Raw genomic sequence first — 24,596 nt, forward strand, 5'->3', positions numbered from 1 at the left:
AATACTCTATTCACTGTCTGTTGACTAAGAAGTTAGTTCAATAACAAGTCTAGTTGGAAAAAGTAACATGTGAAACATTAAAACTTTCAGAGGCTTCATTGTAAAAGAGAAGTATACAGGGTGGAGCAAAGTTTACAGTTGTCATATGGAAAATAATACAGTAATTAATAAACAATAATACGAGAATAAACTCGAGTACTCACAACTATAAACCTATTTTTGCCCCACCCTGTATGTGCAGCTGGGGTTTTGGAAATTGTAAAACTAGCCAGAACTTTTTTTCAAGGTGGCTCCTGTAACATGGTGGCTGTTACCTTAATCTGCAGTTCTCTAAAGATTGTGCTCACTGTGTCTCTCAGGGGCAGGACAGTAGACTAGGGGCCAAGTATATGCTAGCCTGTAGCATTTGCTCTGTGAATAACATCCAGTCTTGTCCACAAGCTCATTGTCACCTACTAGGCCTGCTTGACTCATAACAGCCTCCAACAGGGTCCGTGTATGTTCCAGTTACCCGTGCTGCTTAAAAAACCACCCAAACTTAGTGTCTTCATACAATACGCATTTTATTACACTCATGGGTCCTATGGCTCAGGAATTTGGACAGGGCACAATAGGGGCGGTTTTTCTCTATTCTACAATGTCTGAGGCCTCCGCTGGGAAAACGGCTGGAGGCTGTCTGAACAGCTGGGGATGAATCCTCTGAAGTCTTTGCCCACATGGCTGACGACTAGAGGTGACTTGAAGGCATCACTTCTCAGCGTGACAGCTGGATGGGGCGGGGGAGGGGGGCATTCCAGAAGCTGCGACAGCATTACTGCCATTGTAGTCTCTTTCCAGGTGCTAAGGCCACATCAAACAGGAGGCCGTCAGGGATGTGTGGCCACGCTTTAACACTGCAACAGCACATAGAGGAAAACAGGTCCTGGGCTACAATTGTCGCCCTTTAGGATTGTCATGCCTGTTACAGAAATAGGGGTAAGTCCTGTCAGTATTACTAGTGCAGTTCTCCAGTGAGCAAGGACACAAAGGTGCCAGCGAATGCCACAGTCTTCTGGCAATAAAGTGCAGATGTTGGTCTGAACCTGGCAGTCATGTCATCAACTTGGTCTTTGTGCTTCCAGTGCTCCTCTTACATCCCCCCTCCCTGACGGCACTGCCACCTACCCACTTCCACCAACCAGGAAGCCCACCACTGTTAACTCCCACCCTCCCCCTCAGACTCCCACATTCAGTCACTGCCAAGAGTATATAGTTGACCTACACATTCTTGGAGCTGTGCTCTCCATCTGCCAGTCTGAACTGCCATCTCGTCGTTCAAAAACCTTGTGTTGGGTTCCCAGATACGCTCTGGCAGCCTACAATCCGTTCTCCACCCAGCAGTTCCAGGAATACTCAAGTACAAACAGCATCACAAAACCCCTCAGTTGTAAACAGAACTTAGGTATGGAGGCTCTTAGACACTGGTGAGGGGCAGGATCTAAGCACGTGGAATACAAACCGATGTACAAGCTGATGTCACAGCTCACTGAAAAAAGGCTCTTCTACGGATGCTCTTGTTACACTTCACAAGATACTGAGGTCAATTTGCACATCAGACTTTAAAATGGAGATGAATTGAAGGAGTTCGATTTCTCCCCATCCCTGCATGCTGCCACCTTTGGTCAAAGCTCTGTAATAGTTTACCATTGCTTTTAAGATAAAGTTTGTAATTTGTAAACTCACAATGGTCCTGCCCCGACCTACTTCACAGCCTCGTTCAGGCCCTAACAGCCTCTCTTCCCAGCGATCATTCTTAAACCAGACTGGTTTCCTGACCCCTGCGTGAAACACTTGCCCTCCCTGGCTGACACCCTCGTAACCTAACTTTGCCTTCGGTGGAGACAGTTCCTCAGCCCAGGGTGGGTTCACCCGCCGTCTGCGGTCACAGACCTGTGTCCTGTTTCAGGGACGCTTAGGACAACTCGATCGTGACCGTCTCGCAGTCTCCCCGGGTTCCTCCCGGTGCCTCCCTCCTCCCGGGTCTCCTCCCCGGCGGTCCGCCCACCGGCCTGCACGTAGCAGGCGCTCCCTAAACGCCTGTTGAACGGCAGCGAGCAAAGAGCCGTCAAGTCTCTTTGCTACTTGAGAAAAAGGTGCAGATACGCAGCTGGAACACAAGTTTCCTGACCCCAGGCCAGGAGAAGAAAAGGGCTCTATCTTGGGTCAAGTTCAACACCTTCACCGAGGTGGCCCGTCGTGCAGGCGACTCCGACGAGCGTCTCGGCACCGAGGGGGCTGGGCCGTCAGGACGCTCGTCCCCACGAGCTTCCGCACAGCCAGACCCGAGTGGTTCCGCGGGGGACCGGAAGTAAACGCCGAAGAGGGGCGGACCGGATTCTGCACCGGGACCCCGCCGCTACACACCGCGTTCCCCCACTTCGGGCCCCGCCCTTCGCTGGAAACGTGAGGGGCGTGGTTTCCGAGCGGAGGGCGCGTCCGGGGGCGGGACTTCCGGCCTCCCCGTTTCCGGAGAGGGAAGTGGCGCCCGAGGGGCGGGAAGGTTTGAGTTGCTGTTTGCGTCCCTGCTGTTCGCGTGTTTTCTCTCCGGGGTCACCGCCGGCCGGACCTGAGGGACGCCGCGGCCGAAACACTCTCCCCGTGGCCTTGTGGCCCTGCGCTTGTGATTGCTTGCTTTCCTCGAGAAACATCACGTGTTGGTAATTTGTTCAATTTAAGAAAAATCCCCCGAGGAGCGGTGGCGGGGAGGCGCGCCCCGGGGCCCGGAGCTGGTAAGCGGCGGCGGTGAAGGGAGCCGGCCCTGCAGCGGCTCCCGGCGCAGCTGTGTGCAGAGCCCGGGCGAGGGCGAGGGGACCGGCGAGCGGCTGAGCGGCCCGCTCGGTGACCTACCATTTCCCCTAGTGCCGGGCTAGGGGCCAGGCTCCAGGTGCGAATTCCTCCCTGTAGGCCGAGGAGTTGCTTTTGGCCTGCCTTCTGCGCGTCTTACAAATGACTTGCTCTTTTCTCCTGCAGAGGCGGGGTGTGCTTGTTATTGGAAATGAGATACTGAGCCTACAATTTTTTGAAATTGAGTTTAGGAGAAGCTGCTGGAGTTATAAAGGCAGTTATAACGCGGCGGGCCGTCTTCTCCCTCTAGCTTATGCTTGCTCCCTAGAGTGAAGCCTTGGGGTGTTCATTTCAAATCCTTCGTGTGTGGTAAATGATAAGCACTAAGATAATCTCTTTCCTCCAAAAAAAGTAAAGGCAATGGCAAGTCCTTAGAAAACGCATCAGCTTATTTGGTAGAACTTTGGAGAACTATTTGGAGAAGTATTTGTGCTGCCGTTTCCTGTTTCCCTGTCTGCCTAGGGAGGGCGTTTTATCCGCGGTCATAATGACGGCGCCTGAAGTGCGCATGGTGCTTTACGAAGACGACTCGGTGCAAGTGCACTACGTGGACGGTTCCAGGTTGCAGCTCTCTCCCTGTGGCTCCGAATTTTTATTTGAAAAGGCCCCTCCTGTTTCAGCGCATCCTTTGGAACAACCGGAAAGAATTCGCCAGAGGACACACTTTGTTATTAGCACTTACCGAGTAAGTAAAGATGACACAAACACTGCTCTTTTTAATACCAAAATGTTGTCAAGGTGGCCAGAATATGGAAAGTAACTAGGACACTGGATTACTGTCATATTAAATGGGTTTCTGATCATTTTTTAAGATTACATTTGTATCTTTTTGTAGGAGCAACTACAGCGAGCCCTTGATTTTCGAAACTGTTTTGCCACTTGCCCTTTTTTGTCTGAAAGCATTATACCTTCTGAAAGAAAAAAGGTAATTTTTAAACCTTATTTTTGTAAGATTTGTGGATAAGTAATTAAAAATAGGTTAGTTGAATATTTAGTCTTTTCCTTCATGACGCTTGGGAATAGACACGTTGCTGTAGAATGAATGCATAAGCCCTTATATTTTACCAGACTAGGGGGTTTTCGTGTTTTGTATATTGATTGCGACACAGAAGTTACATAATTCATTACCCTGTCTTTCTCTTTGTAGCCAAGGATTACATGCAGAGCTTTTCAGATCGGTGACTTTTTGATTCTTGGAGGTGTGAAAATTAAGAAATTATGTGGACATTTTTAGTAGCTTATGTATAGTTATCTGTTAATGTGTAATAGAGATATGTAATTACTTATGGGTGTACAAATTTTATTCTTTTGCTTACACTCTATTTTGAACTTTTGGGAATAATAATGTCATTTATTGGGGGTTTACTATGTGCCAAGAACTGGGAGTGATATTAAAAATAGTTAATAGCACCAGTATGCCTTGAGTACCTGCTGATCAAACTGGGAGTCCAACCAGTCAGAAAAGGTATATTGACTGGATATCAGCTCCTTTTTACAGATGAGAGGATTAGGTCTCAGAGAGTTTACCTAACTTGTCTATAGAACTTTTCTTAGTAGCCAAGTCAGAATTTGAACCCAGTCTGTCTGACTCTGAAGACCGTTTATCAACCACTTTCTGCTACTGTCACAATGTTTGCCTGCCTATGAGTGGTTTTCTATTACATTGTCTCATGACAGAGAAGCCGTGAAGAACTGTAAGCTGTAGCTTGGTCTACAAGGCTGTTTTCCCACTGTATCTTCTGAGTAATTTTATTCATTGAAATCATGTCTCTTGCTGCTGATCCTGCAGTGGGATTATCAGGTGGTCTAATTCTAGGCGAGCGGAACTTCTGACCTGATAATCCTTACAAACCAACTTTGCCATCAGTGAATACTGCCCTTGATTTTTGTGTACTAACAGCACTGTAGATGTAAGAGGCTTTCTTGACATGATTTTTGTAAACTTAAAGTTTTATATAAATAGAAGTTGAAATGTTTAGCTATTGGCAAGATTAACTGATTAAAAGACTGTTATGTGACACCTGCTGTTTTTATCGTACATGAAAGGATGCATTGGGCACTGTTACCTGTTATAAGTATGTTTTCTGTTAGTCAGCATCCATTTTCCTTTGAGTAACTGCGTTTTTAAAATGTTACCCTTTAAGTCACCTGGAATTTATTTTAGCTTATGGTGTACCAGGTGTTGTCTAGGACAGGTACTTTAGTCTAGGTCATAACCTTTTGAGATAACATTTCCCAGGTGCTTTTCAATAATTCAGTACCATTTGTCAAATAATTCTCCCTTCCCCCCTTGTTTTGAAGAACTTACACTATCACATGTGACATTTAAAGATATGATGAAGTCTGTCTTGTATTCTATGAGTTGCTCTGTCAATGACTTCTGTGCTAGTTCATACCATTTAAGTTATGGTTGCTTTTTCTATTCTGTTTTGTTTTTTAACCCTCACACGAGGATATTTTTTCCATTGCTTTTCAGAGAGAGTGGAAGGGAGAGAGAAAGAGAGAAACATCCATGTGACAGAGACACACTGATTGGTTGCCTCCCGCACGAACCCCGACCAGGGCTGGGGATCAAGCCTGCAACTGAGGTATGTGCCCTTGGCTGGAATCAAACCTGGGACCCTTCAGTTCGTGGGCCCACGCTCTCACCACTGAGCAAAACCGGCCAGGGCTGTGGTTGCTTTTAACATAGTACATGACAGTGCTATAGTCATTTATAGTCCTTTTGAGAGTAGGCTTTTAAGAGGCCCTCAAAAATCTATCTATCTCTGATTCAGTGTACATTTTAAAAATATGTCTAACACTAAACATAATCAGAATGACTTTTTTTTAATTTTTTTTTTTTGGTCAGTGTATGTATGTTTGTTTTACCTCTCTAAAGAGATAATCGTAATATCAAATATTCTGTGGAAAACCATATATTAGCTGACACCTGGCTCTCCTTTTTCATTCTCTCTAGGTAGTAAAACACAAAACTTTAAGGGCGTCCTTACACAATATGTAAGAATAAATGTATGGGAAAATTGGTCTGTTAACAGAAAATACTGACCATCTTTTTTCTCCCCTCAACTCAGCGCATCCTCATAGATGTCTCAGAAGTAAGGTGGCCCAGCCTGGAGACTGATGACGGCAAAATGGTCATGCAGAGTGGCACCGTGAAGATAGCGTCTTTAGATGGTCATGCATACCTTTGCCTGCCCAAGTCTCAGCAGGAATTTTCAGTACATTTTTTGTGTAAAGTAAGCCAGAAGCCAGACTCATCTATAGTATTGTCAGAAAAAAATAGTCAAGCCAAAAAAGAGCAACTAGTTGAAAAAGCAGGCAAGACCCTTACATACAGAAGTTTACAGGAACAGAGACTGAAAAATAAAGAAAATGAACTTCGCTGTCAGATCGTGAAGTCCAGAGCGCCCTCAGAGAAGCACTGTGCAAGTGGAACTGAGGGCCAGGAGGTGCTGCCTTCGCCCGGTACGAAGCACAGCTGTGTCCACGTGTGGGTAGAGCAGCGCTGGTCCGTGGCCTCCTGTCCGGAGGAATGGAAACACCCTCTGTCTTTAGCACTTCGCTTTCATAATAAAATCAGCAGTATGTCTGGAACTGATGTAAACATCACCCAGAATACAATGTTAACTTCTGCTGTTTCAGAAGAAACAGGGAAAGAGGTTTCTGTCCTTCCCAGGGCCTTGCTCCTCAGCTGTCCTGTCCCACACCTGCACAGGTAATGAAGGATGACTCATTTGTCATAAAGCTTCTGTCAGAACCAGTCCTCATACAGATAATGTCTTTCTAAATCATCTGATACCATTCATAAGGAAAGTTCCTTGTTAATCCAAACTTTGTTTAGAACTGATAGTAAATAATTTGCCTCGCAGATGCGTTATGTTTCTTACCTCTGTCCATGGAATGAATGTTTATGGAAGGCCAACTGTACTTTGTTAAGCACAGAGACTACAGAGATGACCAAGACACAGTTCCTGCTTTCTAGGAGCTTAGAGTCTAGTGAGGGTCACTGTCGCTGAAAAAATTATTAAAGTGTGGTAAGGGATGGTCCAGGGACCTGCAGGGGAGCTGTGGGAGCATCTGCTGCCACTCTGGAGCTGTTACCTTTGTTGCTGGAGTGTAGATCTGACAAGTTGATGATCATGGGTTCTTTCTTTCCTACTCGGCCTCAGAGGCCATCCCTGTCTTTGGTTGATTGTAAATATGTCCATTGTCAAGAGAGGTAAACATGGAGAGGCTCTGATGGCTAGGTAAAAACCTTTTACCTCCATTAAGAGATGAATAACCTAATGGTGATAGATTTGTGATAGGCACTTTGTGTAAGTAGTGCAGTGATAACGGTAATAGCTAACACCAAGCAGTCACCATGTGCCAGGCATGGTTGTGCTTTACCTGTTTCATCCCCATGGTAGCCCTAGGAGATCAGTACTATCTCTTATCCCATTTTGTGGAGGAACTTGAGACACAGAAATGTTCAATAACCTGAGCAGAGTCACACAGCAAGTACTTGCAGAATGAGGATTTGATCCCAGGTGGTCTGAGTACATATTTGTTTAAATAAAATATGGGAATGGTTTTCAGGTTTGTCATGATTATCTAGGTAAGGTAGGAGAATCCAGTGTTATAAGTGCATCAAAAGAGACTAATGCTTCTAAGTCAACAATTTCTCAATAACTTGCCACTGGCTTTAGATTGAAATCCATTATCCTTGAACATGGCTTAACAGGCCTTCCATTTCCTGGTCCTTCCATGTCTGCAGTCCTCCACTCTCCCCGCTCCACTCCTGCAGGGCCCGGAGAGCTCGCTCAGGCTGTCTTTAGCCACTGCGCCTGCTCTTTCTTCTGCCAGGAGCACTCCTGCTAACCCACATTCACGTCCAGGCCTGCGAGCAAGCCTTACCCGGGGGGGGGGGTGGTTATCCTGCGGTCCCTAGACAGGATCAGGTTCTCGCAACCCTGTACCATTCAGCAATTCCCCCTTCTTTTGCTCAGTATTTACTATCTAGCATCACAGCAGCCTTGTTTGCTTTTCTTGGGTGTTATATCCCCGGTGTGTATACAGCACCTGGCCCACCATAGATACTTCAATATTTGTTGTTTGAATCCTGAATCCTAATTTTACGATTAGTAAAATTGTTAATTAGGTAACTGTGCTGAGATTCAGTATGAGATTATTGAAAATAAGACTCGTTTTAGAGTTTAATTAACATGCTTTCATATTAACGCCTACCTTTTTTGATGTAATGATTGGGCGAGGACTACACAGTGTTGCAGTGGGGCTGTTTTGTTGGCCTCTCAGGGCAGTGTGCTGGGCCACCGGGATCAGACCTTGAATTTCATCCTTCACAGGTGGGATTTTTGCGATTCATTGTCACAGGGACCATCTGAGGGAGAATATTCCTCCCCTGAACTAGTGAAGGTGGTGTGGTACAAGGGTGTCACATACAGGTAAGGCACCGGGGTGGAGTCCGAGCTGCTTCACGATGTCCTGGGGGCGGGACCAGCCTTGCAGATAAGCTACACAGGATAGATCTGCAGGGGCCACCGCGCTCCTGCGTTTGGTTCTGAGGTGTAAGGTCTCAACAACTAATTATATTAGGACACACAGGGGTCTTGCTACTAATGCACACTTACCATATTTGCAAGATTTTTGTGACAGCGCCAAGCCAGCGAGGGATTAGTGTTGCTAGTGAATGAGATACATGTCAGCTGTTTAGGACACCTCTTCCAAGCATGGGAGATTACTCTCTAAGCCAGTCACATCAGAAGGTCGCCTGGGGAGCGTGGAATTAGAGAATTAGAGAGCCTGAGGGAGATTTCACCATACATTCACTCAGCAAATATTCACTGAGTGGCTGCCCTGTGCCGCACTCTTCAATTGAGTTCACCCTACCTCTCTAGTGACTGGAACACTGGTGTTGGCCAGACCCGGAGGTTCACTCTTGTAAACAGTGCTAGAAGAGACTGCGAATTTTTTGTTCTTGGGCCTCCTTTCCCTGCATGAGGACCCTCTTCATATATGTTTCGATAAAATTGACTTGGCTTAAATCTTTATTCCTTATATACCCAATACCCAGTCACCTTCTCTTAGGGATGGCTCCTTCTACACATGGCTAATCTCACCCACCAGGTATTGATTCTACTAGTTTCGTTATTAAAGAATAGTCTTACTCTTGGGTTCTAGAGTTGTTATATTTAATGAGCATTGCTTTGGTGACCATTGTGTATCAGCCACTGTGATCAGCAAGGGGGATACCAGGATGATAAGATGCCTCACCTCCAGAAGCTGAGCTTAGTGCCGAAGTAGAGACATCAACCGATTCTGGGCGTTCTATTCATATTTTTGCCAAAAAAAATAATTTAGCTGGCTGGGGATACAGAGTATGAAATTATCCATTTGCTAGATAGTTAAAAAAATCATACATCTTTGCCTATTTTTTTTTTTTTGATAATTGACTTCATGTGTGTTTTAATCTCAATTAGGAAAAAAAAAGTTTAATGATTATTTCTTTTCCTTAGACTTACCCATAAAAATGTGAACTCAATAGAGATTTATCCCGGAGATGGATCTGTTTTCAAATCAGAAGGAGCTTATTTTGGGAACTATTTTACATACTATTCCATTCAAGAAGGATCAGGAGAGGTAAGTGACAATGAGGTCTCATCTGAAGATTTGTGGTATATAGCTGTTTCCAAATAATTGTGAATGTATACGGGAAATGTGATCTTTATATAATGTTGCTTGCTGCCGCTTAGTCTGAGCTGTCAGTTTGCCCTTGCTGCCAGCACTGGCACGATGACCATCAGCCTCCTTACTGCTGCTGTATTCTCATCCTGTGCTGTCTTCCACTCGCCTAAGCAACCTGAAGCAATCAAAAGTTACACTTTTGTCATAGAGTTTATCTACAGGAAACACAAAAACCAGCAGCATTACTTTGAACCAATATACTTCTTTGAATTAAAAAGCATATTCTTTTTCCCCAGCATGTACTGTTTGCACATTTTAAATACCCCTTAACTCCTAAATCTTTATATACAACTAGAAAGTTGAACAAGATTGTTTTCTGGTGTTGAAAACAGTGAAAAATAACATGATATATTTAACATATCAGATCAGAATGTAATAATGTAGATATTTTGTTAATAACTCTTAATTTGCTCATTCCCAGTCTGACATTTGACATCACCTTTTATAGGGATCACCATAGTATCACATGGCTTTGCAGGATGAAATACAGTAAAAGGGTTTTCTTTCTCTATTACAGAGTAGAGTTTGTAAGTTATAAGACTACCAGAGAGGCTAGAGGAAAGAGTTTAAAATAGAGCAGATCTTTTTTAACTGGAAAATTTCAAACACACACAAAAGTAAACAGACAAGTGTAATAGACCCTCACCCAACTTGTTTCATCTGTACTTCCCATTGCCCTCTTCATTCCCTATTTATCTTTAAGTAAATCCTAAATATTTCATTCATAAATATTTTAGTATATAATGGAACAGATTCCCTTCTGGGATCTATTTATAGGAAAGCATTCATTTATTTAATGTTAATTGAACACTGCTAGGCAGGTGCTCTATTAAGCACTGAGTGAAGATGAGTTCCTGCCCTCACGAGTTCACAGTCCAGTATTTAGATAGCAGACAAGCAAATGAAATGGAAGTGTGACCAGTGAGGGGGTGTGTGTGTGGGTGTGTGTGTGGGTGTGTGTGGTGCATGAGACCGCTGAGTAAGCAGGGTGTCAAGTGGGAATGCATGTCTACCCTGCTGACTGCTGTGTGTCAGGAGTACGCAAAACTGCGAGGTGAATACAGTACATCTTCCTGGAGCCTCAGTTTTACTCAAAGGTATTAGGGGAGAGGATGATAGCTTTTATGGAAGCAAACATATCATGGAGTAGAAGCATGAGCTTTTGGGATAAAACACAAAACTTTCAAACAAGTTGTGCCTTTGTGATGGAATCCTTTAGGCCCCAAACTGTGTGCCATACCTTCACTATCCTCTGTCTACCTGAGTGAAAGATTAAAAAGAGCACATGCCTGGGTTATGGGCTCGATCCCCAGTCAGGGACATGCAGGAGGCAGCTGATCCATGACTCTCTCATCATTGACATTTCTATCTCTCTCTGCCTTTCCCCGCCTCTCTCTGAAATCAATAAAGATATATTTTTTTTAAAAAAAGAATTTAAATAGGAAAGATTGACAGGTACAATGTAAGTGCTTCTGTAGAGGTAAGAACTTGTTTTGGGACCACATAAGAGGGGTCACCTGATCCATTTTGGCAACTCCGGAAAAGCCCTCTGGAGGAAGACACCGCTAAGCCAGGACCTGTAATTCTAAAGGGAGAGCTATGCAAAAGAGGGAGGGAGGTCGGAGGAGCATAGAGCTGAGGGAACCCTTTACTTGCTCAACTCTTTGCATGGCAGGCTTCTTATTGTTAAAATTTCTATTTAAATGTCACCTCAAGGAGGCTTTTCCTGAATATCTAGATTAAAGAAGCTGCCATGTGTCTAGCCGGTGTGGCTCAGCAGTTGAGCAATGACCCAGGAATTAAGAGGTCACTGGTTCCATTCCCAGTCGGGGCACACACCTGTGTTTCAGGCTTGATCCCCAGTAGGGGGCCTGCAGGAGGCAGCTGATAGATGATGTTTCTCTCTCATCCATGTTTCTCTCTTTCTATCCCTCTCCCTTCCTCTCTCTCTAAAAATCAATAAAATCATATTTTTAAAAAAAAAAAGCTACCCATTTCACTCCCTGTCACGGTACCCTCATCTTTTTTTTCTTCACAGCACTCGTTACTATATGACATTTTCTTATTGACTGATGTTTGTTTACTAACTAACCCATACTAGAAATAAGCCCCTGCTTGTTCAACATATCTGCTGTTGTGTACACTATTATTGCTAGTGTAAACAACAGTAGATAAATGTCACCTAACTGGAGGCTAGGACCTAGGGCAAGTGTGGAGTGTTGAAAGAAATGAAAATAATGTTGTTCAGTAGCTAAAACAAGGAATGTTGTGGGGTGTCCAAAGAAGAGGCTAGACGGTCTACTAAGTTGGGCTAGCTCATGAATGGGGTATGAGATACCTGACTGCATCTGGGGGGCCACTAAAGGATTTAAGTAGGGGAATGACATCAGATTTTTGTTAGATAATTTCAGAAGAAGATGAACAGGGGTGGGGAAGAGGTGGAACTTCAAGCTGTAGAATCAGAAGACATTTATAGTAGTGATAATGAGAATGGAAAGGTAGGAGTGGACGAAAAAATTAAAATATTAAGGAGACAGAACTGATGAGATATTGGGGATAAGGAGTTGAAAATGATGCCAGATTATTGAGTAAATCATTGAGAGGTGGTACCAGGCACTGAATTAAACCAACATTTTATCGAATCTAAATTGTTTTGTCGATGGCTGCTTGTTGGTCTTGTCAGGATGTGTCCATAGGTGATTTAAATTCTATTATATCTCAACCCTATCTGCATGATAATGATCGTAAGACACTCTTAATTATGATTCCAGATTTCAGAGAGGTTAAATTGTAGAAAATAAGAATTTTAGAACTGATGCAATAGGTAGGGTAGTAGAAAAGACAAGAATGCTTAGGGAACTCAATGGCCAATAGAGGAAGACATAATTTGAGTGCCTGCCCTGTGCTAAGCGCTGTACTAATAAATGCTGGGAATACAGAGGTGAGCAAAACAAATGCAACCCCTACCTTCAGGAAGCTCCATGCTAGCGGGGAAGACAGACATGAATTAAAAAACTAAATGAAGACCTGGTGGGTGTTGCTCAGTGGTTAGAGCGTAGGCCTGCACACCGAAGGGTCCCGGGTTCAGTTCCCAGTCAAGAGCACGTACCTGGGTTTGGGTTTGCTCCCGCCCCTGGTCGGGGCGTGTGAAGTAGGTAACCAATTGATGTTCCTCTCTCACATCAGTATTTCTCTCTCTTTCTCTCTCACTCTTCCCCCTTCTCTGAAAAATGGAAAAAATACCCTTGGGTGAGAATTAACAACAAAACTCAATGAAAACCAAGAAGCAGGAGCAGAGGGTACTGTGCTTGTGGATGTAACGAAGGGATTTCACCCTGTCTCTGGAACCTCCTTTCCTAAGACTCAAAGAAAAGTAGGAGTTAGTCAGACACAGGGCGGTGCTGGAGGAAGGAACTGAGAAGAGGGAATAGCACGTGATGATCCCATACCAGAGGCGAATACAAAGCAGAGAAGGGGGAAATGTGAATTTGAAATGAAGATACTTCCATTTTTGATTTACTGAAGTTGAGATCTCAACTTATGTGAAGTTGAGATAGTCAGGGGAGAAGCCCAGTAACAATTTAGATATTCAAGTCTACAGCCCAGGATGAAGGCACAGATTATTTTTTGAGTGCCTACTATATACTAACTTTTGATGGTAAAGTATGGGCTATACTCTCTTGTGGTTCAAAACAGAGCTCTGCTACTTCTTAGCCCCAAAGCCTCCATTTCCTCATCTAAAAATAGGTACCTAGCACATACCTGCTCAATAAATGTTAGCCATTGCTATTATAATTATTATGAACATAGCTTTGAACCCTATGGAAATAACCCAAGAAGAAATCACAAAGTCATAGGAGAAGACTGGAGACAGAGTCCTGGGAAACACTAGCATTAAAGAGTCTGAGAAAGAAAATTCAGAACAAATAACAATTTTTTTAAATTCAAGAACCCAAGACAGTAAACAATATCTTCCACACACTGTAGCAATAGTTATTCCATGAATAAAATATAACAACACGGTAGTCATTCAATTAAAATAATTTTTTGATGTTTAGGTTTTTGTGTTTTTTGGTCTAAAGGAAAAGCTTATGTGATGTTTCCTGCTAATATTTAGGAAAATTCGTTTGTAACCATGTTAGGTATAGTCAAGATTTAAATTGGACAGTAGGTTAGAGGCTATGAGAATATAACTTCTGAATAGAAAGGAAAAATGGAAAAACATCATAAAATACCTTTAAAAATATACCTTTTATGGCCTTTAAGTTAAAATAACTGCTTCCTATGTCACTATGTAAATACATATTTCAAAAAAATACATAATAATGGCCAATGTTTATTATTAATGAGATTTTTCATTTTAAAATAATTTTCAGAGGGAAGAGAAAATGTATTCCGTAAATAACCTTCCTCCAGATACACCAGGAAGTCCGTTCTCTGTGAGTTTTCTAATTAAACAGGCCACCAGGTAAGTTCTGCACATTCGGCTGAATCAAGTGTTGTGTCTGAGAACCTTGATACCTTCTCTGGTGGTTAGGGTAAGATTAAGAATTGGTCGTTCAGTGGAAATGTGTATTTGGTAAAATCTGTCAACTTTTCTGGTCTCATCATTTGTAAAATAAGGTAGTCACTATATTATTAAAAGAGCACTTTGTCTTTGAACTGTTGAGTGAAATACAGAGAAACATTTACGTGTGGCAAACAAGTGCTGGCAGGAAACAGGCAACTTCTCTGGGTATATTCACGTCATTGTTGAGGAGTAATAGACTCGAGTTGAGGATCTGATATACATTTAAAGTTTTATACTTTATTATCCTCAGAGTAATAAAGATTTCTGAATGTGTACAGAAGATGCAGTGTAGTTTGGTTCATGTGTTTTGTTTTTAAATTCTAATTAATCTGTAGCACTCAGAAGAATGAAAGTGGACTGTTGGGTTAGATGATTTATTTGTATAAACTATGTCTGAGCAAGTTCCAAAGTAGATTTGAAGAAACAGGTCTGTAATTTGATTTCCTAGGGAGAGTTGATTGACATCAGACCACTCTTAGACTATGCTAACCCTTTTAGGCACTGTGAATCTATCACCTCTTAAAAAGGAGCACCTGAAAATTCTATTTGGAGTCATTTCATTGCTAAAAATTAGAGGCATGACCTTAAGTAGGTAAGATTAGCCAAAGGGAAAGAGTAGTAGTTCCCTTAAAAGGGCTTAAGGATTTCTGGAGGGAAATAGGTCTGGACATATTTCAATGGAAATGAACTACTTGGCTGAGACGTCGTATGGCAGTGAAAATGGTTTGCTAAAATTGGGAAATGCCATTATTTGCATACATTTAAGTCGTGTTTTTCATGTTCACAGGATTCTTCAGCATTGTGCCAAGATGAGGCTTTCTTTAAGCCATAACTATCGTATATGCTGCTGGAAAATGGTATCCTAAAATTCTTTCAAGAGCAAGATATTTTTAATTATTTTTATTGTTTATATATAAACTCCTAAGTTCAAATTACTTTCATTTAAGTCATGTGAGAAATTCTTTGTAATATTAATATTGGTTTATTCAGAAAAATATCTACTTAATAGATAAACACTGCGAAATGAGACTTTTAGGTTTTATTTTCATTGCATATAGTTTGTTTTTGTTACTTCTTGTAAATGGAGTGGGAAGGCCATGGGAATTAGTTGGATTTATAATGTAAAAACATAGTTATTGTAAACATTGGTATTACAGTCTTCTACTCTCTTTCCATATTATAAAAGTACATTCTTTAATGCTGACTTGTAGGAAATCATTCTCAGACTTTGATTTCTGTATCTTTACTAATTTAGTTATAAACTTATGTTGCTGTAGTTCCTAGCTTTTGTCTATGTTCAGAGCAGAACGGTGACTTAGTCTGCTTGCAATAGACTGTTTTGGGCATCCACTTGTGGGAAAGTTAAGCAAACATAAGGATTCTACAATATTCAGCTTCTGCATAAGAATCTGAAAGTTGCCTCAGAGTTCATTCATCATTTAAGTTTTATCAGTTGCTAACTCCGCTTCCTGCTATTTTTACTTATTTGGTTTCAGGTTCCTGGGATTAATGATAATATGCTGCCTTTGCTTTTGAGAGAATCGTTCATACCCAGCGTGGGAAGATTTCTTGCATATTCTGATGACAAAGTACATGTTATCTTTATAGATGGCGTTACTCTAACCCTAAATTGGAATTTTGGTTCTTTTACTGAAAAGAGACAGGTGAGTATACTTCAGACTGAAATCTATTTTGTGGGTTTTTTTAATCTGTACTACTTTACTATGAGTACTTGATTTTTTTTGTTCTTTCTCAATTTTTTTTTTAATCCTCACCGAGAACATGCTGAGAGAGAAGGAGAGAGAGGAAGGGGTGAGAAAGAGAGAGAAACACTGATTGGTTTCGTTCAGTATGTGCCCTAACCGAGGATCAAACCCCCAACCTTTCAGTGCACAGGATGACGCTCAACCAACTAAGCCACTCCAGCTGGGTCAATTTGTTTATTGAAGTATAAAATCTGTCAGGAGGCTTTACTGATCTTATTGGATTTCCTAACAAAATCAGACAGGTGTGGCAAATAGTCATTTTTATAAAGTAACTCATTACAGAGAGAGACACTAGTATTTTTGTTCTTTGGTAATTATATAAGAGTAGTGGTTAAATAATATTATATCTTATGTAGAATATAACTTTTAAATTAGTCACCATAAACTTTTAATGATTTTTATCAGAGGTAGGGAATGTCCAGCCCATGGGTTGTATACAGCCCTTGAAATCATTTGTTCTGGCGTTGCCAAGGCAACCACAGGCAGGACTCGAAATTCAATAAATCTAGGAGCTTTTTTCTTTTTTTTTTTCCTTTTTTTCTGTTTATTTTTGTTTAAAATATTACAGATGTCCCTTTTTCTCCCCAATGACCCATTCCACCCTGTCCCACCCCCCTCCCCACCATTGTCCATGTAGGAGCTTTTTTCATAGCTAATTTTTAAGTTGATAATTTTGTTTTGTTTCTTTTTTAAATATATCTTTATTGATTTCAGAAAGAGGAAAGGAGAGGGAGAGAGAGATAGAAACATCGATGATGAGAGAGTCATTGATCGATCCCGCAACCTGGGCATGTGCCCTGACCGGGAATCGAACCCCAATCGCCTGGATCCCAGGTCGACGCTCAACCGCTGAGGCATGCCTGGCTGGGCTTAAGTTGATAATTTTGTATGGCCGTGAATGATGTTACAAATATCCAAATGGGTTCCTCACTCCAATTTATATTTTTTTAAATTGTTAATTTAGAAGGTTTTCTTGTGGGTTTTTGTGGGGGTTTTCACTTTCATAATGGTAAAACTTACCTTTCCTCTGTGCTTCTTAAGGTAAATCAAGGTCTCAGCTTAGGTTGGTGTAAGATAACTATTCCCGATGGACATGATCAATTAATTCAGATTGAACACTCCGGACCATATGAAAGGTACTGAAAAACAATTTTTAAAAGTTTTTTCATGTTAGTAAAAAACTTTTGACAGAGTGAAAACATATAAACCGTATTTACATGTTATATTTTGTTTTAGTTTTTACATGTAGATATGAAGTAATTTCAACAGGATTCAGAGTTTACAGTAATATTGGCATCTAGCATAACTAAAAAGATCAGGTCAGCTTTAATCATTTCCATTTGTATTCAAGCGATTTTTCAAAATGAACGTGTTAGATCTAACTGGCTTGCTGGGGAGGTTGTTGTCAATTGTGTTAACCAATTAATCAATCCCCTAATCAATTTGAAATAAGGTTTGCAGCCACAAATAACTACACTTCTGTATATTTCTATAAAGTAGAAAAAATAAACTAACTGATGACTATTCTTAAAATGGAGATTTTTGAGATCAGCTTTTTATGAATGTGCTTTCTTTTGGTTTATGTAATTTGTAAAAATCATTGTACATGTGATGTTCCTGACATTTTAGTGATTTTTAGAGAATGTTCACAAAAGAATTGCTCTTTTTTATCACTTGAATTTATTTTTCTGTTGAGATTTATTGCATTTTGGTCTAAATGCTCCAACTCACTGCTAGTTTGAATAATTTGCCTCAAAGAGGCAATTTTGCCTCAAAAAGGCAATTTTGCCTCAATTTTGTTCCCGCTAGTCACTTCAGAACAATCATTTTAGTAAACTTGATACTCGATTTGCACAGTGAGTTACATATAATTATACATATGTGTGTGTGTATGTGTTTACACATATATACACATTAATGGGTGTTTTCTAGTTTAATTTTTAAAAAGTAACTACTTAGTCTTACGTGTAAACACATTTACATGATAGACTTTGATGAAATTCATTTTTCTTTGAAAAACTAAACGGAGAATTTAGATATCTGAATTTCAACTTTGAATGCAATCCAAGTATCTCCTTTGTTTTCTTAACCTCATCTTTATTAATCATGAATGTGAGTAAATCATTTTCTCCTTGATAAGTGAAAAAAACTTGCTTTTTCTATTTCAAATGAAGAAGATTCAAAGAATTGCCCAGTAAATGCCTCACTTTAGAATTTTCTCTTTACCCTTTTCCCCAAATTGTTTTAATTTTTCAATCATTTTTTTAATATTTTTATAAATATTATACATGTTCATTTTTCAAATATTTCTTTTAATGTATTCAATCTAGATATGTGTCAACAGTAATATCATGGTGCAGAAGACTGACCCAGGCTAGTCAGAGAGAGATGCCCACACATCTGTCATCTTCTGTTCTTGAAGAAAATTGGTATTCATATTTCTTTTAAATTTAATTTGTGTAGAAGAGCGAACTAATACTCAAAATTAAAATGGTAAATGGTAAACTTGAAGACTTTTTTCCCAAGAAAATCTTTTCTTAATTAAATATATTTAACTCTACATTTTTGATAGCTTAATATTAAAAATATTTTTCTTTAATCAGGTATCTAATTTATTATAGTTCATCATATTACATTTCATCTGAAGGTCAGAAAACATCATGTCAAAATGACTGATTCTTTCAATGTTAAAAGTTTATCCTGAAAACTTTGTCGAAAAATTTAAAGGCAGTTTAAAATTTTTTTTTAGTAATATTAAGGGAAATAAAATGTTGACTACATAATAAGCTTTCAGAAAAAGTAGACTTTTTAAAATAATTTTCATCATATTAATGACCTCCCCCACATTAATTGGCAAATCAACAAATAAAGCGTTTATTTTAGTCCCTTCTGTGTGCCTTTCAGTGTACAGGGGACTAGCACTGAGCTCAAAGAAATATTTAGGGAAATTAAGACATTTTAGGGAGGAAGCAAGGACAGAGGTAAAAATGGAGATAGTGAGAAGATCGTTTATATGGAGCAAATGCTGTCTGTTAGGTATATATAGTGTGAGTTTTGAATGGATCTTGTAATCACTAAAGGAATTCATACTTGATGGAATTACAAGTTCCTAAATGGAAAAAATGACAAGAAGAAAGGTCATTAAGAAAGTTAGTATCACTGAGGGTATAGTCTGAATATATTGGAAAAGAAGCATACCAGGAAAATTTAGGAAACTTTAAAGCAAGCTTTAAGGTGGTTTAGCATAGCACAGTGAAAAAAATACAAACATTAAGTGAGATTCTTACCACCTTTTCTGAAGTTACTTACAGAAAGAGGCACAAATCACATCAGTAGATATTATTTGACTTTCTCAGGTATCTTAAGGATTCAGCTTTGCATATCCCTCATTCTTAACCTGTTTGGGGATAGACTACAGACTGTTTGGGGATAGAAAAGTTGTCTAAGTAGCTAGCAAAAAACATAGTTAGGAAGAAAGAAAAATTGTACATAGCTATAAAATTGGTCACTTCATCATTGCTCAGCTGGCAGTTTGTAAAGTGCCAGCCTTTTTATATGAAGGCTTAGAAGAGCATAACTGTCAAGACATACAAAAAAGTGAGGGAAGAGAGAAGTGCAGATTGGTGACAGCTGCTAGGGGTAGAAGCAACAAGGGGCCACAGAGAGACAAAGGAATCGAGAAGGAGGGAGGAGATACAGTCGCTTGCATTAACCCCATTTCCTTTGCAAAACCTGAGACATCTCCAACTGTAAATTGTTTTCCTGTCAAAAGGGAAGAAAGAGAATAATAAATAGCTATCTAAATTATATTTCAGTATTTTTTCCCCAACTCACCTTCTATTATTAGCTTACTGGTTCAACTTTTTAATAGGGATGCTAGTCAAAAAACAGGACAGAAGGTATTTTATAAGAAGTTGGTTCATCATCTGAGCAACACCATTAAAGGTAGTTTGTTTTGTTGCTTGTGGCCAGAAAAATGTGTCTTATGTTTAAAAAACAAAACAAAAAGTTTTGCAAGGATGAAGAATCGGCAGGCTTTGAAGTAAGTCATATCCAAGTCTGCATCCCGGATGCCTAAATGATGAAAGATCTCTTCATTCCCCACCCACAGGCTGGGTACAGGGAAAGAGCATAAGCTGACATGGAGGTGCACGTGGTCCATTGTGGTCAAGCCAGTAAAGTCGACAAGTCACATATCCTATTATGGACTGTGAAGATGACTTTTCTAGCGATTTGAATAGAGATGCTTAGTCATTAATGTCCTCATTAGTTTTGCAGAGAGCTAGTTGAGTTACAGTTTACTAGCTGTATGCACTGCTCGTGTTTTATTGTGGTTGATGAGGAAAGAGGAAGAACACACAAGTAAGAGGCGCTGCTGGAGTTGTGTGCAGCCTCTGCCCCACACCAGCTGCCCCACAGTGTTTCTGTGGAAGATGGTAAGAGCTAATGTTCATGTTAACCCTTCAAGTCAAGAAGAGAATGTTCAGCATACTGTTTAAAAAAACAACGAAATGAGTAGGTAGTCTATTCCAGAAGGAACGTAATAGAAAATGTTGTTTTGTGACCTAGTTCAACTGCATAAAAGCATGGCGGTCTAAGAGTTCCATAGAAACGAAACCTTATTATAAGTGCAAAGTACAGAAGAATAAGAAAAGGCCCATGCTCCTAAAAGAGACAATGTAGGCATAAAGGTCAGAAAATAAAGCCATTCCAGAGATGACATTACAAATAAGTAGGTGGTTAATTAAAATAACCTATAGGAATTCAAGGAAGGAAAGACCACTTATTTTACAAAATTGGTGGGACTTTAGTCGGTTTTTAAAATTTGAGTATACTTTATGGAAGAAAATAGAGGGTATGCCAGGTTAGTACTAAGAAGTTGGAGCAGGAAGGCCATTGCCTTCAAATGTCAATACTTGATTAAAAAGTCCTTGACATGGTACTTTATTCACTTGGCTGCCTCATTTTAAAAGCACTCAAATATTGAGGTGAGCTGATTTGTTGATAATAAAGCCAATATAAAGAGAATCCTTAACTTTTAGGTTTTTCTGTCTAAAATTCTAACCTTTGTGAAAAAGATCGAATATGCTTATTTGAAATATTGTAGATAAAAAAGAATCAGACAACTAGCATGAACTTACTTTTCTTTTCCCCACAGGTGTGTGGCTGCTGAACTTGAAAAGATACAGAAGTTTAATTGTATCCTTTAAACATAATGTATTGTTCTGCATAATTACTCCCTTTCCATTCTAGGCTTAATAATGACTCTGTAGTTTATATTAATCCACACATATATTGTGGATCTTCAATGAGTAAGATATTTGAGAAGTATCTTGTCTGTAGAAGGTACGGGATATTGAAGATTTTTCCATGTTCATCAGTGATATTGACTTATAATTTTCTTTTCTTGTAGTGTCTTTGTGTGGTCGTGGTTGTCAGGGTAATGCTGGCCTTATACAGTGAGTTTGAAAGTGTTCCCTCTTGTATTTTTTTGAAAGAGTTTGAGAAGGATTGGTAATAATTCTTCCTTAAGTGTTTGGTAGAATTCACTAGTGAAACTGGTCCTGGGCTCTTATTTGTTGGGAGGTTTTGATTACTGACTCAGTCTCCTTCTCCTTACTAGTATTGCATCTGTTCAGACTTTCTGTTCATGATTCAGTCTTGGTAAATTTATGTTTTTAGGAATTTATCCATTTCTTCTAGATTGTCCAATTTGTTGGTGTATAATTGTTCATAGTAGTCTCTTATGAGCCTTTGTATTGTGTGGTTATCAGTTGTAATTTCCCCCTTTTCATTTCTAATTTTATTTGAATCCTCTCTTTTCCTTTTTAAGTCTAGCTAAAGGTTTACTGAGATTTTTATTTCCTCCCTATCACCAAACCTCTATCCAAACACAAATTCATACTTATATACTCTTTCCTTTCCCCCTCTTATACTCTAGTTTCTTCATCTATAAGGGATAGACTTGATAAGTTCTGAAGTGCCAACTCTATTTTGAACCCAAGACATCTTCCTCCCAATGGAGAAGTCATTTTAATATGGAGGTGAGGGTTTCTGAGATTAAAGATACTTGTATAAAGGCACAAGCTCCTTGACTGAGCACCTTAGTGTTACTGGAGAGCAGTGGTGTCCTAAACCAGATTTCTAATAAGCAGAATGAACAGTCTTCTGATTGCAAACCAAACTATTCAGGAACCTTGCCAGAAGAAGTTAATGAAAAGAGAGTATCAGTGGCATTGAAAAAAACCTCTGAAATTATTCAGGATATTGACTGTCTTCTATCAAACTCTAAAAGGTGAAAAATGAAATTATTACATGTTATTAAATCTTAAGGTTGTTGTTTCAAATGACTGGTATTAAAATTACTAGAAAGCCAAAGAATTGTATATATGACTTCTGTACAATAGCTATGAGAAGTGACATTGAACTTCAGATGTATTTTACCTAACCTGTAAATTTAAAAATATGTATTTGTAAAACACTTTTATTAATAAAGAACTATTTCAAGATTTTGAACTGTTTCTTATTTCAGATTTTTGAGAAAAAAACTTATGAACTTACAGAGTTTTAACTTGTGAAACATTCACTGTTCATCAAGGATTTAAAAAAATATATGCAGTATTTTGTGCATTTGGTCATTTGCTATTCAGTCTCTCTACTCCAAGTATTTTTCAGTAGTATGATGAGAAGAGAATTAGGTCTTAAAAAAGAAAAGTAGATAATATTGCTTCAGGCTAAGAACCAAGTACTTCAGCAATGATGTAATTTTACCTGACCTGTCTGGTGAGCAGTGGTATCCTAAACCAGATTTCTAATAAGCAGAATGAACGGTCTTCTGATTGCAAACCAAACTATTCAGGAACCTGGCCAAAAGTTAATGAAAAGAAAGTATCAGTGACATTGAAAAAAACCTCTGAAATTATTCAGGATATTGATTGTCTTCTATCAAACTCTAAAAGGTGAAAAATGAAATTATTACATGTGATTAAATCTTAAGGTTGTTCACCAGATATGTTCATTTCTTTTGAACATCTAAAAAGACTTTATGCTACAAAGTGTGTGAAACTAAATGAGAAAGGAGCTCACCAAAAGTGCTATTTATTACACCTTGTCTATTGGGAAAGAAGAAAACCAAACATCTAAAAAGACTTGAAGATTATACCAAATGTAACCAGAAATGTTCTATTTAACTTCTGATTTCTAGAAAAAAACAAAGCAAAACAAAACACCCAGCTTCTTCACATAAAAGGGAAGAAGCAACAGAGAAAACAAGGAGAAAAGTAGAGAGCAAAGCAAGCAGCACGGATTAGGAGTGGTAACGTCAGGGATTTGAATGGGCACAGTGCTCCCTCCAGGTCCTTGCCTGCTGGGTGGGTTCCTTGCCCCCTTCAGGTGTCAGCCCAAACATCCCTTCTTTAGAGGGGCCTCCCTGACTACCCAACCTGAAGGTGGCCTTCCCCGGTCCCTCTCTATTACAACGCCTGGTCATTTCCTTTACAGCACATACTTGAGTTTTCCCATTTCTCTGCGGTCTCTAGCCTCCCTTAGAACTTGAGCTCCACGAAGTTATTCTGTAACCAAGCCCAGTGCGCGGCACGTTGAGAGCACTCGGTCTGTGTGTGTAAATGAGTCCGTGCCTTCGGGCAGCAGCGGGACTGCAGAGCAAGAGCTGTAGAGCTGGAGGTCCAGCTACCTTGCTCCTCGGCAGCTGTAGAAAGCCTAGCCGGTAAGACACATACCCGGCTGCCACAGGGTAATGCCACATCGTCGCTGCATTCAGAGGGAGAACTTGTCACTGTGACTCAAAACACTCCGTGCTGTGGCTAATGTGTTTGGTGATGTTTTAATGAACTTCTATGCTGTGTGGATAAAAGAAGCGTAATTTTACCTCTCAGTTGAGTTTTTAACCTTTGGCTCAGAACCAAGATTGTGACGAGCAATGGAAAGTTCTACAGCCGAGATGCTGAGCCAACCTAAGGTTCCGTGAGAGGCCTGTGAGTTTGCTCGGGATCGGAGATTCCAGTTTTCTATGGAATTTTCTATAGTCGCTTTCCAACTGTATGAATATAACCCCCCTGCTGCCCTCGCTTTCCATCTGACACTCGCTTGAGAAACCAGGCAGGCAGAAGAAAGAAGTGTTCCTCTGAGAGCCGCTTCCCTGGGGCCAGTACTTCCTAGAGCCAAATGTCCCCCCAGGTGTCTCCCGGGTACTGGGAGTCCTTGGCCGCAAAGAGACATCTCGGCGGCCCGTGGATTCGGGTCACGGTACCCTTCAGGCAGTCACTTGACTCAGTCACGGCTGTCCACGGGAAGGCAGTCCCCACGTCCACGGGAAGGCAGTCCCCACGTCCACGGGAAAGCAGTCCCCACGCCCACGGGAAGGCAGTCCCCACGTCCACGGGAAAGCAGTCCCCACGCCCACGGGAAGGCAGTCCCCACATCTGCAGCGCAGAGGCCAGGATGATTTACCCAGACACCCGCAAGGGGGCGGTGGCGCGCCGCGTGGAGCGTCCGGGGCCCCTCGCAGCCGGGCGCGCCCTCCCCGCGGGGCCCCTCGCGGGAGCCGCGAGAACCTCCGTCCCTTCGGGGTCCTCGCGGCCGGGGCTCCGCGTCTGCGCACCAGGCCCGCG

At 40.8% G+C, this 24,596-nt stretch overlaps 1 protein-coding gene and 1 long non-coding RNA gene across 3 annotated transcripts; one reads left to right on the plus strand and one right to left on the minus strand.

Moving 5' to 3' along the window:
- The first annotated feature begins 2,602 nt into the window (after positions 1-2,602).
- C3H5orf34 (chromosome 3 C5orf34 homolog) lies at positions 2,603-22,478 on the plus strand. 2 transcript variants are annotated; one of them, XM_087815270.1, is made up of 13 exons: positions 2,603-2,696; positions 3,346-3,568; positions 3,719-3,808; positions 5,958-6,601; positions 8,232-8,330; positions 9,402-9,525; positions 14,007-14,098; positions 14,988-15,057; positions 15,697-15,864; positions 17,008-17,102; positions 18,297-18,395; positions 21,125-21,165; positions 22,075-22,478. In XM_087815270.1, exons 2-13 carry the CDS (start codon positions 3,371-3,373, stop codon positions 22,263-22,265), a joined length of 1,911 nt encoding a protein of 636 aa, XP_087671396.1. In that variant the 5' UTR covers positions 2,603-2,696; positions 3,346-3,370; the 3' UTR covers positions 22,266-22,478. The 2 variants fall into 2 exon arrangements, with proteins under 2 accessions (XP_087671396.1, XP_016054162.2); XM_016198676.2 differs by having other exon boundaries at positions 2,607-2,692.
- On the minus strand, positions 9,370-24,272 carry LOC107526266 (uncharacterized). The gene is made up of 3 exons (XR_001602141.2): positions 23,855-24,272; positions 16,987-17,105; positions 9,370-9,745 (listed from the first exon to the last, which is right to left on the minus strand). It is a non-coding gene; the product is annotated as an uncharacterized LOC107526266 (long non-coding RNA).
- Positions 24,273-24,596: the final 324 nt, after the last annotated feature.

The sequence above is a fragment of the Miniopterus natalensis genome, chromosome 3, assembly GCF_054644295.1.
Source record: "Miniopterus natalensis isolate mMinNat1 chromosome 3, mMinNat1.hap1, whole genome shotgun sequence".
Classification (NCBI taxonomy): Eukaryota; Metazoa; Chordata; class Mammalia; order Chiroptera; family Miniopteridae; genus Miniopterus; species Miniopterus natalensis.